This window comes from Poecilia formosa, unplaced genomic scaffold (genome assembly GCF_000485575.1).
Source record: "Poecilia formosa unplaced genomic scaffold, Poecilia_formosa-5.1.2 Scaffold202, whole genome shotgun sequence".
NCBI lineage: Eukaryota > Metazoa > Chordata > Actinopteri > Cyprinodontiformes > Poeciliidae > Poecilia > Poecilia formosa.
This window is the reverse complement of record NW_006800141.1, coordinates 197,930-215,960: the sequence shown is the minus strand read 5'-3', so window position 1 is coordinate 215,960 and position 18,031 is coordinate 197,930. Positions and strand designations below refer to the sequence as shown.

General features: G+C 39.0%; 1 protein-coding gene across 1 annotated transcript; it reads left to right on the top strand.

Moving 5' to 3' along the window:
- The first annotated feature begins 640 nt into the window (after nucleotides 1-640).
- LOC103148281 (glypican-1-like) lies at nucleotides 641-17,534 on the top strand. The gene is made up of 8 exons (XM_007566969.2): nucleotides 641-886; nucleotides 1,732-1,895; nucleotides 6,165-6,330; nucleotides 7,050-7,174; nucleotides 9,277-9,405; nucleotides 9,654-9,787; nucleotides 11,174-11,349; nucleotides 13,410-17,534. The coding sequence occupies exons 1-8, from the start codon at nucleotides 664-666 to the stop codon at nucleotides 13,613-13,615; spliced, it is 1,323 nt and encodes a 440-aa protein (XP_007567031.1). The 5' UTR covers nucleotides 641-663; the 3' UTR covers nucleotides 13,616-17,534.
- The last annotated feature ends 497 nt before the right edge of the window (nucleotides 17,535-18,031 follow it).

The following is an 18,031-nucleotide window of genomic DNA, read 5'->3' as shown; positions in this document are numbered from 1 at the left end:
AGTTTTTACCTCAAAGCATGGTGAATGCTTAGAAGTAGCAAACGGCAGCTGAGAAGCAATCGTGTTTCTTTTTAATAACGAGTGGGTAAAGCAGAACTGATATATGCTGTCTAACAAGGCCAGTGCTTAAATTATGCTCCACAGATGGGGCAATATGAGCTTAGCATATTAAATCCTTATGTAACGCGGATGCTGAGATTGACTTTAGCTCTTTTAAATGTGGGTGTTATACTGTATTTCTGTTACAGTAAAACTTCACTTCATATGATCCTATTTCTGCAATCAGTGATGTTTTTTTTTTTGTTGTTGTTGTTGTTGTTTTTAATGGATGTTTATTTGTGAGCGCCTCCGAAACTTGTGGCTGAAACTTGCAGCGTTTCGGAAAATTCTTAAATGCAGAAAATAAAAGGTTGTTTTACAGGAGAGATATCATTTCTGCCGTTTTAAAGTGTGAGCATGCCTCCACATAAAATAAGCTATAATAAATAGTCAAATAAGTTTTCTCAGTCAAATAAAATCCCGTCCAATTACTTTATCCATTGTGACGTTTTCTGAGCTAAAACGATTTGCTGAACAAAGTGGCCAACTACAAGGCTACATTTTACGGCAATATACCTACTGTATGTTTTTAAATGTGCCTATTGTTTGTGTTTCTCAGGCTACATGGATGATTTAATGAACAGGTCCATGGTCACCCTTCAGGACACGTTCACTTCAACATGGGGCTTTTTATACACCAGAAATTCCCAGCTCTTTCAGGACCTGTACCAGGATTTGAAGGACTACTACCGGAGTGCCAGTGTCAATCTGGAGGAGGTGCTGAATGAATTCTGGACCAAGCTGCTGGAGAAGCTTTTTTACCAAGCAAATAAGCAGAGTTCAATAGGTATGCTATTTCAGCAAATGAAGTCTTTTCTTGTGTTGTTTCGAAGTTTGTGATGTGGAGTGCTTTGCATATATGAAAGAAGTAGGTCGATCAAGCTGCACTATTCATACAAAGTCCTTTAAAATTTTGTATCATTACCACCAAAAAATGCACCAGACGGCTTAGAGATACAAGTTTAGGTTATAAAACAATATCTCTTCTTATTTGAGAAAGCAATGTTCAATCCATCTTTCAAAGACGGAAGAAGGATGGTACAATCGCAAACCCACATGGGCATGGGAGTCCACCCAAACTGTTGGACTGTAAAAAAAAAAAGGACATTAATCAGAGAAGCTCCACAAATCTGGTCTTTGTAAAAGATTGGCTACAAAATGATTGGTAGAACAAAGCCGCAAGAACTCCTGTTTGTAGTTTACCACAAGCCATAAAGGGAGCACAGCAAATATGAGGAAGAACATCAGATGAGAAAGAGGTACAATGTTTTATATAGTCATGTTTTCTTGAGGGTCCTTGGAAAAAAAAAATACTTCAAATAATTTAATTTTAATCACTTTACAACAGTATGGCACCATGAACTTAAACTGATTGTTTGTTCTTTTTTTCTGGTCGGAAAAACAAAAATATTTCTTATGGTCATGACACAAAACCAAACTATGAACTGGAGCTACAACCGAATAATAAAAATTAAGCAATTTAGCATGTTTATCATTTTGTCTTTTTTAAAGTTATTCCAAGGAGTGCATGAAAAACTAAGATGATGTCAATTTAAATCATCATTCATAATCATTTATTTTACGTCAAGCTCAACGAATACATAAAGTTTTACACATGTTTGCCTGTTACAGACGAGGATTACCAGGAGTGTGTATCAAAGAAAATAGAGACACTTCGACTTTTCGGAGAGGCCCCCCATAAAATGACGATACAAGTCACTCGTACGTTTGTGGCGGCTCGTGCATTCCTCCAGGGACTGCAAACCAGTCGAGAAGTGGTGGGCAAAGTGTTACAGGTAAAACTTCCAGCTCTCAAATCTACAGATCCTACTTTAAAGAGTCCTGTTTTCCACGTCTTGGAAGAATATTTTTACTGCTTTTGAGAAAAAGCAATGTCTGCATGTTTTTTATAACGCTGTGTTTCGTTTGCTAAATTTTTGTGCCATATCTCCTTAGTGATGCTGCTTGCAGCTAAGCTCAAACGGACTCACTCATGCAAGTTTTACCACTCCTTATGAGCAGTATGAAGCTGTCGCAGATTAATGTCGGTAGAAGCCATAGACTCTATAAAATATGTCTTGCAGTGTGGACCATCAGCCCTTGCAACACCAGTTAATGTCAACTCTAAACTGAAAAATGTCTCCCGGGGACGTAGGGAGGGTTAATATGTCCCAAGAGAAATGGTTTTCTCTGCACATAACACAAGAGTAAGGTTAAGATTGGAGCAAGACCAAGAAATCATTTCGTGGGGGGAGCCATTTTTGATGCCGCAGCTAAAATGATCTCTTGTCAGGTACTGGATTAGGAGCGTGGTAAGAGAAGTAACCCGAAGAGGAATGCAGACATGCACTTAGCAAAGAAAGGCATGAATTTAACTCGTATTGTTTGTTGATGAAAAATCACAAAGTAATGTACAAGAAGCATGAAACCAGAAATTCCAAGACAAAAACCAACTGAGACTTCTTATAGGGAATTTTGTCCATTCTTTCAGATTTCTCTCGGAGATTTACAGTATTGCTGGCACAGGAAGAAGGTATTTCCAGTGTAAGCAGCATAATTGAATTATTTATTGGATAACACCGGATCACTTCTTACTTAAAACTCAAAATTAAAACAATAGGACTTAGACTCGTTTCATGACTCGAGTGCCTTGAGGCATGCAAATCAACACGGGATTTTTATGCCTTTGCCTGTGATTTGACTTTACAACTGAAGTTATAAAGACATGTGGGTGTTGAAATGGACAAAACAAATGGACCAAGTCAGGACAGAATTTAAATGTAGCTCTCTCACAGAGGTCTTAAGCAAAACTGACATAAATCAGCAACTTTTCAATGAACGTGTGCATGACTACGAGAAATGACATTGTTGCGAACAAAGTCGGCATATTGCTTGAGGCTGGTTTGATTAGAAAATAAAAGCGTGCAGTAAAAGATGATAGCGTCTCTAAAGGAAAATGAAAATAAAGCTTAATTAAGTGGCAGATGGTAAAAATAAATGTTGATTGACAGAAAACAGATCTGAGCCACAACTTGCGGTCTCTCTTTCCAGTAGCGCATTAATTCCACCCTTCCTTTGCTCTAGGTTATGCCAGCTGCTTTGTCCTTAACTTTCTCTGGACTGTTTTATTCCCTCGGGAAGGGGAATGTTGGAAGTAGGCCATGTGCTGCACAGCTGACTCCGGAGGCAAGCGGTCTAGATCGTCTCGCTCTGTAGCGCAGTGAGAATGGGAAGTTTAGATATCCGTGCTAATTACAGAAGAGAGACAAGTACTGAGAAAGGTATAAATACTGAGCTATGGGCCAGACAGAGGTGGGGTAGGAAGCGTTGTAAGGTTGAAACTGAGACAAGTAAAGTATGTCCCTCTTAAAGATACATTAACATAAACTGGATAGCTTTCAACCACATCTTATGCAGCGTAATCATAGGGAGTATTCAGAAAGAGTCATTTGACAATTGCACCTATGTGCATCACACATGTAAATGGAGAAATGTGTGAAAATTGTGCTCAACTTAGAGGATATTCTACTTTTCTCATTAGAGAATTATCATTCACAGGATAGACAGAGAACTTACACCTTCATTAATTCTAATTTGGTCATAATGTTTGCACTAAAATGATTTTATTGCAACCATTGAACCAGCTATTTATCTTTTAAAATATACATTCAATTGTATTTATTTCCAGGGACTCTTGGGGGATTTTAGACACTGTGGGTAAGTAAATATTTTATGTAGCAACTAGGTTTCGGCCAGCATAATATCGTGACTTCATGGTATTTTGGAAGTGACACAACAATTTTAAAGAGCTAATGACTCAACAATCTTTTGCTTTAATTTGGAACAGCTGGCAAACCATTCCACAGCTTGCCAAATTTAGCTTTGAAATACTGTTACCTTCGGATAAGTGATTCATCGCCCAGTGGAAGTTTTTGCATTAAATTGCATCCTGGCCGAGCACCTCTTTCTGCTCCCCCTCAACTAGTCAAAACAAAGATAATCATCTGAGAATTTGGGACTTGTGTGTAGTTCCACACAACCCATTGCGAAAACACACTGAATGTTTTCCATGACATTTGTTTGTCTTCTTTAACTGAAAAGCGAGACGCTGTTTTTCAGTGCGGAGATACTCGCAAAGAGAGAAATCAGCAATAAGGTAATTTTTTTTTTTTTTTTTTGGCTGAAGTTGGATTTCTTTGGGGCTCGGACCCCAGCAGAAAGACGTCTATGCTAAGAATCGCCACCAGCTTGAACGGACAGCTTAGGGCGAAGATTAGGATCTTCTTCCCTCGGGGCCCTGGTGGTGGAGTGGAGGCCGTAAAGGAGAGGGGCCTGAAAATCCTGGGAGTGTGAGGGTGGAGATGGGGTGGAGACAGGTTGAAGCCGGCCCAGGAAGCAGAAGGATCCATGGATGACAAGGCTTATGAGGGGATTCTTGAGCGTTGATTGGGTGCAGCAGAGACAAAGTAATTGGATGATGCAGGTGAGGCTGGAGAACGTCTCCCGGCTTGAATTTGCACCTCGGATTAATTTCTCCACCAGCTGAGCAATGCACATAAAAATGAGGGGGAAGGGCCAGCACTAGTTAACTTTGTGCACCATAAAGTTAACTAGTGTCCTTGTAGGACAAGAACATTAAATGACACAGAAAATGTTAGTTATTCCATCACTTTTTGTCTTTAAAAAGGACCTTAAGCCATAGTTTGAAATTGCTGCTGCTTAAGATCAGAGCATAACTTGATACTGATAACCAACTCATCAAATACACAGAACAAGTATTTTTAGGAGTATTTATCACAGCTTTGCCATCATTTGTGTTCTAAAGGTCATGTTTAATCCACATTTATGTCAGCAAAAATGATAATAACCTTAGATGACTTCACATTGCTTGTTTCATCCTACCATGTGTCTTTTTGGTATTCTGCCCAGTCATTGCTGTATACTCAACTAACTCTTCTGCTCACTTAAAAGCAATCATCTGACTCATCCCTAGCTAATGAGGGCAACGGTATGGATGGAAAAATGGGGGGAAAAAAGGAGTGAAGGAATGAGGGTGTGACTCATCTGTCATATGAGTTGAAATTGTGTATGGAAATGTGTTCTTTTTTTTTTTTTTCCTTTTCTGTTTCCCTTGCACTTTATGTTGCCTCTCTAGCACAAATGACATGTTACTTCCACTTATTCGGATTTAAGAAAATCTAGATTAATTCCCTAACATGGCAAGTCAATCTTTTTTTTCAGTTACCTTAGTTACTTCTGTGGAAAGTTGACTTAAGCACATTCCATATTTTGCAGAACCATCAAAGCGTCTTTGTCTTTTCTCGCTGTCATGCATTATTGCCCTATTTTTACTCCAGATTTGATCAAATGTGGCTTTAACTGGGACTTTACAACTGGAGGAGGAGTTTCCAGTAAAAGCATCAAGCTGGCCCAGATGTCAGCTTAGAAGAGCTTTGTATGCGTAGCTGGGCTCATTCCACCTCTCTCCTTCTTTCTCCCTCTTGCGCACAGACACACACACTCCATACTTCTTGAGGTTTTGTATGCATAGCTGTACTCTCTTGTGAACAGAGCTTACTGGTATTAACCCAGTTTCACTTTTCACGCACGAAGGCCTCTTCCCCTTTGGGAATGGCCTTGTGGAATAGGAAGAGAAATGCAGGAGGCAGGGAGGACAGAGCGGGGGTCTGAGAACACTTGTATCAATGTCAGGGTCTTTTCATCACATGTAAAAAAGAAAAATACATTTTAACTTTGTGGTTTCCAAGGGAACAGTGCTAAGAAGAAACTACGGTGCAAACTCAAAGTTCGCCACAGGCGGTGACCTCCTACTGTTTTGTGGCTGTTACTGCCTCAGCCAGAAAAAAAAACATACTTTTCATAACCCAATTTTCATTTCTCCAGTAGAATAAAAACGTATCACAAAAAAAAAGAGAGATCAAATGTCCAGGTTCATTAACTTTTGATTTCAGGTTTTCACTTCAGAAAAGCGAGACGTGTTTGACAGAACAGTGTTTTTATTTTTGTCATGATGGGACCAAAGTTTATTTTAGCCTTTGCCACAGGTGCCTCTGAGCCAGAAGTGTGTGGGAGCTATTATGAGGATGACTTACTGTCCCCACTGCCGTGGCATGCCCACTGCTAAACCCTGTGCCAACTACTGCAGCAACGTCATGAAGGGCTGCCTCGCCAACCAGGCTGACCTCCATACAGAGTGGTCACATCTAGCAGGTCAGAGGACACTCACACGTACTCATACACATTGCGAGGATACTGTAAAAGCACACGTGTTCATACCAAAACATTTCTGTGCAAACCTTTTGATTTGGCGTGGAGCGTACGAGTACAGCATCTTTTTACGGCTTGACCCAACCTTTATATGAACAACTTAAGTGTATATTCTGCTGTCAACAAACATCAAAACAAAGTAGAGTTGAGTGAATTCCAGCTGCCACTAAAATCTGATTGGAGATGGATTCAGAAGTCTTAACTTGTACAACATCAACACCATCTTTTAGGGGAATATAGAGAGTCAATGCAACGTCTGAAGTGTTTGGTGCTATAAATGCATAAGACTGGCAAAACAAATCTGTAAAACAATATTATAACATAACTTCTGTTCATTGATTTCCAACATTGTATGAAAGCCATTGAAGTAATGGGACAAAATATCTTTCAATTTAGCCTGTCTCCACTGAATGTCCCATTCTTTTAAAGTTGTCCCATATAACTTTGCAAATCATTAACTAGCAGGTGTGTCATATAATTGCTTACCTTCCGTAGTACGATACTCAAGCACCAAGGATTCAGTTCACCTGCATATCTTCTCATGATGTCGTTTGCTTATTAACACGGTGTGTTAATTAAAGTTGCTGAACAGATGAGCAAAATTTTTAACTAAAAAAACAAGTTATTCTGTCATTGTTTCTTATTTTTTTAATGCTTTACAGATACAATGATTGAGGTGGGAGAGCGCCGCTTGGATGATGTGGAAAGCGTGATCCTTTACCTCCCAAATCAGATATCAGAAGCCATGTTTAGTATGATGGATAACATGGAAACCATCAACAGCAAGGTGAGGTTGCACTTTGATTTACACATGGAGATTTAGCTAGAAAGTTTCTTTTTTTATTACAAATTAAAAAAAAAAAATGATGTACTGATCCATCAAGTATCTCCTGCTTACCCGGGTCTGGGTCGCAGGGACAGCACCATTAGCAAAGGGGCTCAGACTTCCCTCTTCTGTGCCACTTATGCTAGCTCCCGAGAATAACCTTGCAGCAACCCCTTAGCATGACCTGAGGAATGTGGTTGTAAGCCATCTGAAGAGATGAAAAAAACAACAACTGGACTGAACGACCAAACTCCCTGGATCTCTGAGCTGTTGCTCGGAAAAAAAAAAAAAAAAATCTTGTTTACCTTTCAATTCTCAGGACAGAAGCTAAACAGCTTCTCCTGGATCTGAGACTCGACAGACTGCCAAAGTCAAAGAGTAAAATTCAACCAGATATTCAGAGGCATCCTATAGCATGCATAGTAGGGACACTCTCCTTGGTCCTCTTACTTACAAATTGTTAACGCGTCCATGTCTACCGCTCTGCAGGTGTGGTCTCAATTCTCGAGGTGACTATCACCCTTGTGTCTACAAATGGGGACCAACCGACCCCACACACGTAAAATTTGTATCATTTGCCACAGTCCTCTACTTTTGCCTCAGTCCTCGTCGCACAAGGGTTAAAGAGGGATGTCAAAACTGCTGACAAGGAATCGTTTAACTTCTACATTGCAGTGACTTCTGAAGTGGTGATGGAATCACCTTCTCTTGAGTCCTGAGCCCTGCATCCTTCCAGGAGAAAACGTGCCTTGTTTCCACTGAGCAGCGTGGCACTGCTCAGTGTGTTTTGGTTTTTCTATTTAGCCCAATTCCATTGTAAAAACGGCCCATTCAGTCAAACCCGAACCACACCACTCTTGGACCTCCTTTAGTTGTAAGTTCATAGGACAGAGGCCCAGTACGACTCGGTTGGAGCTGCTGGCGTCACACAACATAGTCTGTTGATCTGGAAACAGAAAAACCTGTTTCATAAGACTCCTATTTTCACCTGCAGACTTCTGTGTTGCTGCTGAAAGTAATATTTACTTGAAAAGTAATTTAAAGTTTTCAAAAGCTTTAAAAAATGTCAAGTGTGTTTGCTAAGGATGTAAAAATAGCATCATGGATAAAAAGTCTCCACTGCCTGATGTATATTGAAGTACTGTCTATTATGTCTAGTCTTTCCACAGTCTTTGTTTACATAATACACTGAGCGTCTCTCGCCACATTGACGCTATTGTACTGCTTCTTATATCTAGTTGAAAATGAATGGTTTTGAGTCATGATGCAATCTGCAGGCAAAGCTTTTATTTACAGGCATAATGATGTTTGGGTAGCAGTTCTATGTGGCATTCAACAGCAACTGGCAATAGTACAAAACAAACTGACTGAGCTGTTCAGTGAAGTTGGAAATCCAGGTGGATGGCAGGAGGAGAAATCAAAGCTTCCTCTGTTCAGGTTTCCTAAAAGGGCCAGCCTGGCCTGGGGTGAACTGTGGCCTGGTGGGAGTGTCTCTCACCTGTGTCAACATGGTAACCACACAGTGTGAGCCTTTGATTCTCATCTCTTTATGAAAGTGCTGTGTTTAAAGTTCAGCGACATTCATTCTGGCATGTAGCTTTATCCCAGCAGTAATGTACTGCAGTATCATTGGTAAAAATATATTGGAGCACATGGTTTTTAATACAGTTTTTAAAAACCCTGTTTGAAATAAATCAAATCAAATCAAAGAAATTTTGCTGTGCACGAAGTTTCGGAGATTTTGTTCTCATGTGTCTGTGTTTCAATACATTGTCTAACCTGTGTAATCGATGGAAACAAGTAAGACTCAATTAGCTGTGAGTCAGGCTACGTATGAAAAGCACTGGCTGATTCTTGGGTCATGCAAATAATCAGTGTCATGTGTCATAAAATAAGATTTGTTTCTACTTCTACAAAAAAAAAACAAAAAAAAAACTGTTGCACAATCACTGAGAGCGCTTAATCTCATCAGCCTTTACCCTCTCATTAATTTGTCCCCTTTCTGATGTTTTTCCCCACCCTGTTCTTTTCTTCTTATGTTTTCTTGATTCCACCTCCTCCAGCTGTTCCAGGCATGTGGCAGCCTCAGTGAAGGAGGAGCCACCGGCTCCGGATTTGAAGATATCACCAGTAGAAGAAGGGTCGTAGTCGATGACAGGTTGGGAGGGAGTGTCACCAAAATGGCGAAGTCGGTTAGTATATCTCTAGCTGATTCTAAGCTTCCCTGGCCTGTTCAGATATGCACATCATTGGAAGTTAAACCCCATTTAGCTTGTGTGGACAACTATTCAATGATTAGAAGATGTTAAATATTAGATGGGCGAATCAGTCAGAAAATGCACACTGTTGATGACTAGTGCTGTATTTTCCTCACCCCTTCTATTTTGAGGCTGCTTTGTTACTCTTTCTGTAAATGATCTCATGATAAATTCTGCTCTAGGTGTCTGACGTCAACATGAAGCTGAGAGAAATACGACCATATTGGGTTTCCCTACCAAAAGTCCTTTGCAGTGACAGAGTTGCCAGTGGAACAGGGGCTGAGGACAAGTGCTGGAATGGCATGAATCGTGCCAGGTAATGATGAATGACAAAGGAATTTGTTGTGCGTTTATGTATTTATTTATATTTATTGTTCAGCTTTTTCACAAAAAGTTAATGTTATGGGGATAATTAGATGTAAAACACTGTGCGGTTAGTGATTATTGCCAGCCAGTTTTTTGCCAAAACAAGGAAAATCACTTTAGGAAAAAAAAAGAAAAAAAAAGACATTATATTAGGAAGGTGGTGATATTTGAAAAGAGGTGGGAAGATATTCCACTTTATTTCACTTCATATTTCCTTCAAGCATAAGATGTTTTATTTAGTGAGCTTTTTCTTGCTATTTCTGACTATTTTGATATTTATCAAACCCAAAAGAGAGCAAACACCAAGTATAAATCAACAACTCTTCTCCTTGCATTTGTAAAGTTTAACTGTAAATATTTGTTTTCCAATTGTGTCATGTTTCAATTTTCCCTGTTCTCTACTTCAAGGGTACTCAACAGTCACACAACGTATAGTTGAGCAAATAATTCTCTATGCAGTGTGCACTCTGTGACTTTTATATTTAATTATAACCCTCTTCCTTTTCACTGAAGGATTTTTGAATATTTTCTAGTACAGGCTGTTTTTGTGCTTTTTTTTGTGTTTTCTCTAATTCAGTAAAATTCAAGTTTGAAAATTATTATATTTTTTTGAGTTTGTGTAATGTTAGAAAAATGTAGTTTGTTCATTAAGGAACAAACAAGACAATTTGAGTTTCTTTGAGTGTTTTAATTGCCAACAAGGAAAAGTACACAAAATTGGTATGTCAGTGCACATCTAACAAACAGAAGGATTATTTTTTTCATTCTGAGTCTGTGCAAAGATGCACCAATGGGTGATTTTTGCAGCCTTGAACAAAACACCTGATAGAGGTCAGTTTCTTGCCTCATAGACAGGAAATGATCATGAACAAACATTGTTTTCAACAGATGTCTCTAGCTTGCGTCCACGCTGGGTGAACAGGAGGTTAAAATTGTTCAAATAAAAGCAGAGATTTTCTGGATGCAAACGATGATCAGTTATTCTATCACAGTGACAAAATTTTATAGCTGACTTACGCTATATTCACACAACAGGTGTTAATGCTCATTTCCAATTATTTGCTTAAACTGCAATGACAGTTCTGTGTGAACGGTTTAAGTCCCTAAAGCGACCCGCATGTGCAGAGGAGGAACGCTGACATCACACACGAGCGCATTGTTCATGGAGGCAATAGAGGATGGAGTAGCTTATAGATAGATTTTAAAGCCGGCTGTGTTAAATTGGCCTTAGAGTCACTACAAAGTCATCCAAATAAGCATGTCAAGGTAAAACTGGTAAAGCTGTGCTGTGACCAGTTATTTACCATGACAATCTTGAAATGCTTACGTTTGCCAGGTATCTGCCTGAGGTGATTGGTGATGGCCTTGCCAGTCAGATCAACAACCCTGAAGTGGAGATCGACATCACCAAACCAGACATGAAAATCCGCCAGCAAATAATGCAGCTGAAGATCATGACCCACCGGCTGAAGAATGCGCTTAACGGCCAGGATGTGGATTTTCAAGATACCAGTGAGTAATTTGAAACATAGTTTTTACCGCCCTCTTTTTTTCCATCCATTACCGTCGTCTGGAAACAAGTCTGTCTGACCTATGCTGATCTAAGCAGTTGGGCTTTTTATGTCTTTCCGTCATTTTTTTGGGAAACCTTTCAAAAAAAAAAAGAAAAAAAAACTAAAATTAGAGGGATTGATTCATTTACTTTGATTAATGACTTTCAAAGTGAGTGACATACAAAAAAATTTTGATTCTTTACCATTTACATTTAGCAAATATATTTTCAACTTCAAATTACTAAATGAGTTACATTTTTCAACATGAAATATATATCAATTTGAATTCCAGTGCTTTTAAAAATGACTTGTCAATGATCTTACTAAGAAAGTTTTTAGAAAAGAGCTGAATTTGCTATTGAAATTGAAATATGTAATATTGTGCTATCATCAAGTCATTGCTATGATGTTTGTGTGTAGCCCTTACATAAAGTTTGTTGGTGGGTTGCCTTTAACTCCTAGCGTTTGACTCACAAGTTATTTTCAAACATTTTAATTAGTCATTCTTGTAATTAAGGAAAGCGTTTCGTAGCTTTCTCTCAGCCAGGTGACTGACACTTCACCACAACTTGAGGGGCAGTGCAGACACTGTATAATGTGACCTGCATTATCATATGTCAAGGTGGTTTTCTTACACTGATGCAGAATCATGGACTGGACACAGCATAAAAGGGAAATGACTTATTTGCAAGAGAAAGGTAACATTGCAGAGGTTTCAGGGGCTCTGGCTTCTGGAACCAGCATCTGTAAAACAAGGCAAAGACTGTTAGACGGGCGATAACTTGAAGTAAACACTGAGATTGTGGAACAGCTTACGGTCTTGTGAGGTGACACAGTCATTGGCGGGGGCAGAGATTCAACCTGCGCAGACCTTCGTACAAGTTTAGTCCAGAGCTGCATAGAGCGAGTGGTTTGTGAAGGCGAAGTCTGAGCAGTGGAAGGTTTGGAGAGCGGGCAGGCAGGTAGGTGGTTTCAGGTTGACCGAGGAGGTAGGTGTCTGGAGGAGATTTGACACAAGGAGCTTTGACGAGGTGTTTTGTGAAGTAGCCAGAAATGAGTTCAACCTGGAGAGCACAGAGTAATGAAGCAATAGGCAGGTGCTCAGGACAGGCAGTTTTTTTTTAACTGGAAACTACAGATCGAAGTGCTAGCAGTCAGACCCTGGTGGCTTGATTCTACCCAGAATAGGCAAACTATCGGGTGTCAAATAATCCTTCAACATCTCCTTAAGAAACTCAGCTGGTGATGAGATAATTGCAGCCAGGTGTGTCATCTGCAAAAAGATCCACCTCGCCCAGTCACTGTTGGAAGGAAAAGTCTCACGCGCACACGCACACACGCACAAGCACAAGCATAAACACACAAACTAGGTCCTGGCATAAACAACTGGAGAAAACTTGCACTTTCCCTGACGTCACATTAATAAACTTTAAACCACAGTAACGGAATGACAAAATCTTTGAAGACTTGGAACTCTAAAGTCTTAGTACTTCAGCATACTTTGATATGGGTAACTGGCCCATGTTTGCTCGTCAACACATAAAAACGCTTTGGCTCCTTGGCTTAGGAGAAAATCACATATATTTACTAGGCTACCATCTGTGCATAAAGGTAACACTGTCATTTATCTTATTATTGTGCAAATTTGAAACACAAGGTACTTATGCAACAGTGTCACAGCTGTATAATTATCTTCTCAAATCTTGGTTGATATCCTGCTAATTTTATATCAAGGTAAACTGAAATCATGGTCTCTTAATTTATTTGTAAAGTTGTTAATATTTCCAAGACATATGTTATATGAGACAGCTTTTGTACATTGTTTAACCAGGAAAATCCATAAGGTAGTCTTTTAAAGAATGCACTTGTAGCATCGCAACATTAAGAAAATTAAGTGAAAGATGTCTTCTCCTTTTCTTTGACGTTTTAGAGAGGAGAACTTGATGTAAAGACATATAAAATGCAATTACCACATGCTTAACAGTCACAGAAACACCTTTTTTTTTTTTTTCTTTATAGGTGATGATGTCAGTGGATCAGGAAGTGGCATGTGTGCAGATGACATATGTTCCCGGGGGCCACGCGTTGTTGCCCCAGTGACCGAACCACCCAGAGTCTATGCCTACCCACCAAGGAACAAGGAAGTGAGAGGTTCAGCGTCACAAAGTCTCCCTTCATTCAGCATCCTCTTGCTTTCACTGCTCATCCTGTTGCTGCGGCGATAATTTGTGGGAGAGTTCTTCTTCCTGGGACTGAGTTTGGGACATGAGGGACTGGAGAGTTTTAACAGACAGGGAGGAAACATTAGGGGTTAGTTACTTTGCCAAAAGTAAGCCAATTAATAGAAACGATAGCAAAAATTACTCAAATGGACCTTCTTCAGTTTTAAAACACAATGGAGTCATGAATATTGATCTGTGTTTCTGTTCTTCTCCTGTTCTTTATTTGTCGGTATTCTATGACACTGTTAGAGTTGGTCTTTTGGCATCCTCTAATGGTTTGTTTCTAGTCTTTGGGTTCTCTAAAGTAACATTTTCACCTAAGACATTAAAAGACTGTACAGCTAGCAGTAACTTAGATATTGACATGATGGGAAGAAGAAGACTGGAGCAATGCGGTAGCCCCTACGTGCACATTTGATCTCCACTTTTAATCTGTAGAAATTATTTATTTATTAGAAGTTATCAATAGAGCAATAATTAGACTATTCACATCACTGGTTTAAAAGCCAAAAAAACCCACAAACTAGATATTCAAAAGACATCTTTCAGGAAGGATAATCTGAGCAACATGACCCATTAGACCTGTTGATGCATTAGGCTTTCCAGTGTTATTACATAAAATCTTTTTCTGCGGCGGGATCTGAGCTGGTGCCATCATCAATTTCTGCCCATTTATCTCTAATCTGCAATAAAAGTCGTCATAATATTCACACAGACATGTCCCTTCTACACTGGGGAGAAACGTGTCCCGTCTTCCATTCCAATCCATCCACTCCTCCATTTTGCTCCCAACACATCCGACTCCCACACCACCCAGTTACCCCATTCTCCTGCTGGCAGCGTAGCATCAAGCTGAGGTTCCGGTTTAAGCGAAAGTGCTCACCTGACCGGACATAGTCTCAGTTGACAGAGAGTGGAACAGCGTAGTTAGTTAGAAGGCTGCCCTCGTGAGAGAGCAGAAATGTACGCAGAAGCAGAAATACAACTTTCCCGCCCTCACGTTGTTCAGTACTTTTTATTTTTCAACGTTCACGGCAGATCAAAGCCGTTGTACACAGTCAGAATTTTAGTGCTGTGGGCTTTATGTGTGCGTGTAGCAACAATTACCGTCAAGGCAAATCAAGCACATCCTTGAAATTTACTATTGTTTTAATGGCAGACGAAGCAGTGTACATATTTTTTGTTTGTTCTTTTTTTCTTTTTGCTTTCTTGGGGAAAATATCAAACTAATGTATTTCTATCATGATCTGTTTGCCATTTATTTCCATGCAACTTTTCTATTTTTTTTTGTTTGTTTTTTTGCTCATCAAAGACCTATAGAGCTCTCTCCATGCTTCTACATGATGTTGAGGCAAAGATGACAATGACACAGTGCTTTGTTACGTGTCAACCTTCCAGGGAATGTTTTGGGAAAACATTATACCTTTTCCTGATAAGATGCTTGCTAGGGAGAAACCATGCACCACATTTTAATTCAAAGATGTGTTGCAGCTCTCAGTTCGAATGAATTCACATACAGGATGAGGGACAATGCTTGCATGTATGTATGAGTTCATTGCGTAAATCCGAATGTGTGTACTTGTCTGTGACCGATAAAGCAAAGAGGGGACAAACAAAAGAGCCTGCATAAATCTTGTTTGGATGGCACAGAAAGGAAATCTATTAAAACGTTCTGGTCTATTAAAATGCTCCGGTCTAACAATGTATGACAGAGCGCTGTTAAACTGACAGCAATAGGAGATTAATATAGTCCATTTTTCAAAAATAGCATTTTCAGCTACTGCTGTAATAGCTCACATTCTGTATTAATGGCTTCTGTACTGTCAGAATTGCATGTGACAACGAGATTGAAGTAGAGGAATTAAATTGATGTGATTTTTAAAAATCTGTCACTGCTCCAGATGGGACAGTCCGTGGAAGTTTATGTTAAAAAAACAATATTCTCTGTGCGCCAAAATTTTTGGAAATAATCCAACTCCAAAGTGCATTTGTTTCATGTGATAATAGAAAAGTCTCTTATATAGTCTTCTTTCTTTTTCTTTAGAAAAAAAAGAGCTCTATTAATGAATAAGTTGTTTCTGTTCGAATGTGTATGTCTTTTTTTTTTGTTTTGTTTTGGGTTTTTTTTGTTTTGTTTTTTTTTTGTCCCCAGTTAGAAAATGTGTCTGAGACTGCCTTTGATACTTTGGGGTCAAATTAAAGGTATAAAGAGAGAAATTGTACAATGTTGGTTGGTTAAAAAAAGAAACACAATATATTTTAATAAAAACCTGTAGTAACACTGCAAGGGTCTCAGTGCGTGACTGAGAATAAATGTGAACGTCCTAATAAAAGCAAGAAATTACTCTCTGTCATGGTGACATTCCAGCTCAAAGACAACCCTTTGACTTCAGAACGATAACTTCAATTTCAGTGACTCCCTCACAATGTCATTGGCTGAAATTTGCACAACCCCCTCCAAACCTCATTTTTTTCATTCATTTTCTGATCTCATTAGTTTGCTCTCCTTGTCCCCCTCCCATTTACCAAAACATGCACTTTTATGAGGCCACAAAATGGTATTGTCTGCACAAAGACATCACAAGGTACTCGATCAATGAGAAAGTCAACACCTTCCAGAAATGACTATTGATTTGGGAATGTGTGTGTATGCAGATAGATGTGGTCCGGCATGCTGAGTCCTGTTTGAGGACGGTGACGGAGTGTAAACATGAAGCTCCAAAGTGTGAAAAGAAGCTTGACAATGGTTTGCACTGATCTCAGGTCAGCATGTATCCTACAACCCTGCCTTCAGTCATCGCTGCTCGGTTCCTTGCAAAAGTATTCATACCCCCTTTTTACCCATTTGCCACTTTTCAAACACAAATTAGAGTAAATTTTATTCAGATTTTTTTTTTTGTGATAGACCAAAGCAAAGCATCACATTAATGTCAAGTTGAAGGAAAAATGTTTTCAAAGTTTTTTTTGTTGTTGTTTTTTTTACAAATAAGAATTTGACAAATCTGTTTATGTATTCAACACCAATGTGCAAAATCACATTGTGCTGTAATTACATCTGAGCAAGATTTATACATCTAAAGACTAAAAATTTTGCCAATTTTGTTTCCAACATAGCTCAAGCTCAGTCAGATCGGATGGAGACATGAAGTTTTAAGTTTTGGTACAAAATCTGAATTTGATCTATATCTGGACTTTGAGTAGGTCATTCTAATGCTTGAATATTCTTTAATCTAAACCCCATTGTCCCGTGTTTAGGGTCGTTGTTCTGCTGGAAGGCAACCCTCAGAGCATTGCTCTGCATTTTTGTACCATCCTTCCTCTGACCAAATTTAACTAGTTTTCCCAAATTTGCTTAACTGAATTATCCCTACAGCATGATACTGCCACCACCATGTTTCACTGTGTGAATGGTGTGTTCATGATGATGCACTTTGCCAATTTTCTATCACACATTGTGGTTTGCATGTTGGCTAGGACGTTCAGTATTGTGCTTACCTGACCAGAGCACACATTTCCACTTGCTCTGTGTGTCCACTACAAGACTTGTGGAAAACTGTAAACTGGATTTGAAGTGGCTTTTTTTCAACAATGGTTTTCTACTTGCCTCTACTGTATGAACACTTTTGCAATGCACAGAAGGTGGCAAAACCGCAATGCATACTATCCATCTCAAAAACAATGTCCTTTTTATTTGCGCTGGGAGCTTGAAGAGTGTTTCAAAGTGGTAACAATGTATGGGGAAAAGAAATGTTTTATTTCTGGTTTAGATTTACATTGATTTTATTGTTATCAGAAATTTATTGAGAGTCTGTTTCTATGGTGAAAACAGGTGCCATAAAGAGCTGGAGAAATATCTACAATAACATGTCTCACTTGCTGTTGTACCTGCAATATTGTGTCAATTATATACATTGTAAGATTTTCAACTTCCCTGTGTCTGGTCTCTTCAATCAAGGGTGTGATTTTATGGGCGTCTCCTGAAAATTTCAGTGGAATCATATGAGGACGTGCGAGTGCATCGCAATGACTTAAAATACCAAAAATATACCAAAAAGTAGCATTTGTTTCAGTAATTCAATTTTTAAAATGGACAATTTTTTTTACACTTTGACCTTCCATTCAACTTTCCATTAAAATAATTGAATGCAGCAATTTGAACATCTAACATTTGAAGATAAGTTTTAGCTTTCTTTCTTGAGATTGTGAGTAACTGTCTGCTAGGTCACTTTCAACAAAGCAGTCTTCCCATGATGGTGTAAACTGTATTCATAAGCTTTTATATTGTTATTGTTGTAATTTTATATAATTCCCCCCACACCCCCTTTTTAAAAGAAGCTTATTTCTAAGTTTACGTTTACTAATCTATGCTCATTGAACACATTCACAGAACTAAATGCTGGAACTATCCAGTTGTGAGTT

Excerpts from the sequence above, each read along its gene's own strand:
- LOC103148281 (XM_007566969.2), top strand. The coding sequence starts at position 664 with ATGGATGATTTAATGAACAGGTCCATGGTCACCCTTCAGGACACGTTC. Across the intron at positions 887-1,731 it reads AAATAAGCAGAGTTCAATAG|ACGAGGATTACCAGGAGTGT; the intron begins GTATGCTATTTC and ends TGCCTGTTACAG. Across the intron at positions 7,175-9,276 it reads TGGAAACCATCAACAGCAAG|CTGTTCCAGGCATGTGGCAG; the intron begins GTGAGGTTGCAC and ends CACCTCCTCCAG.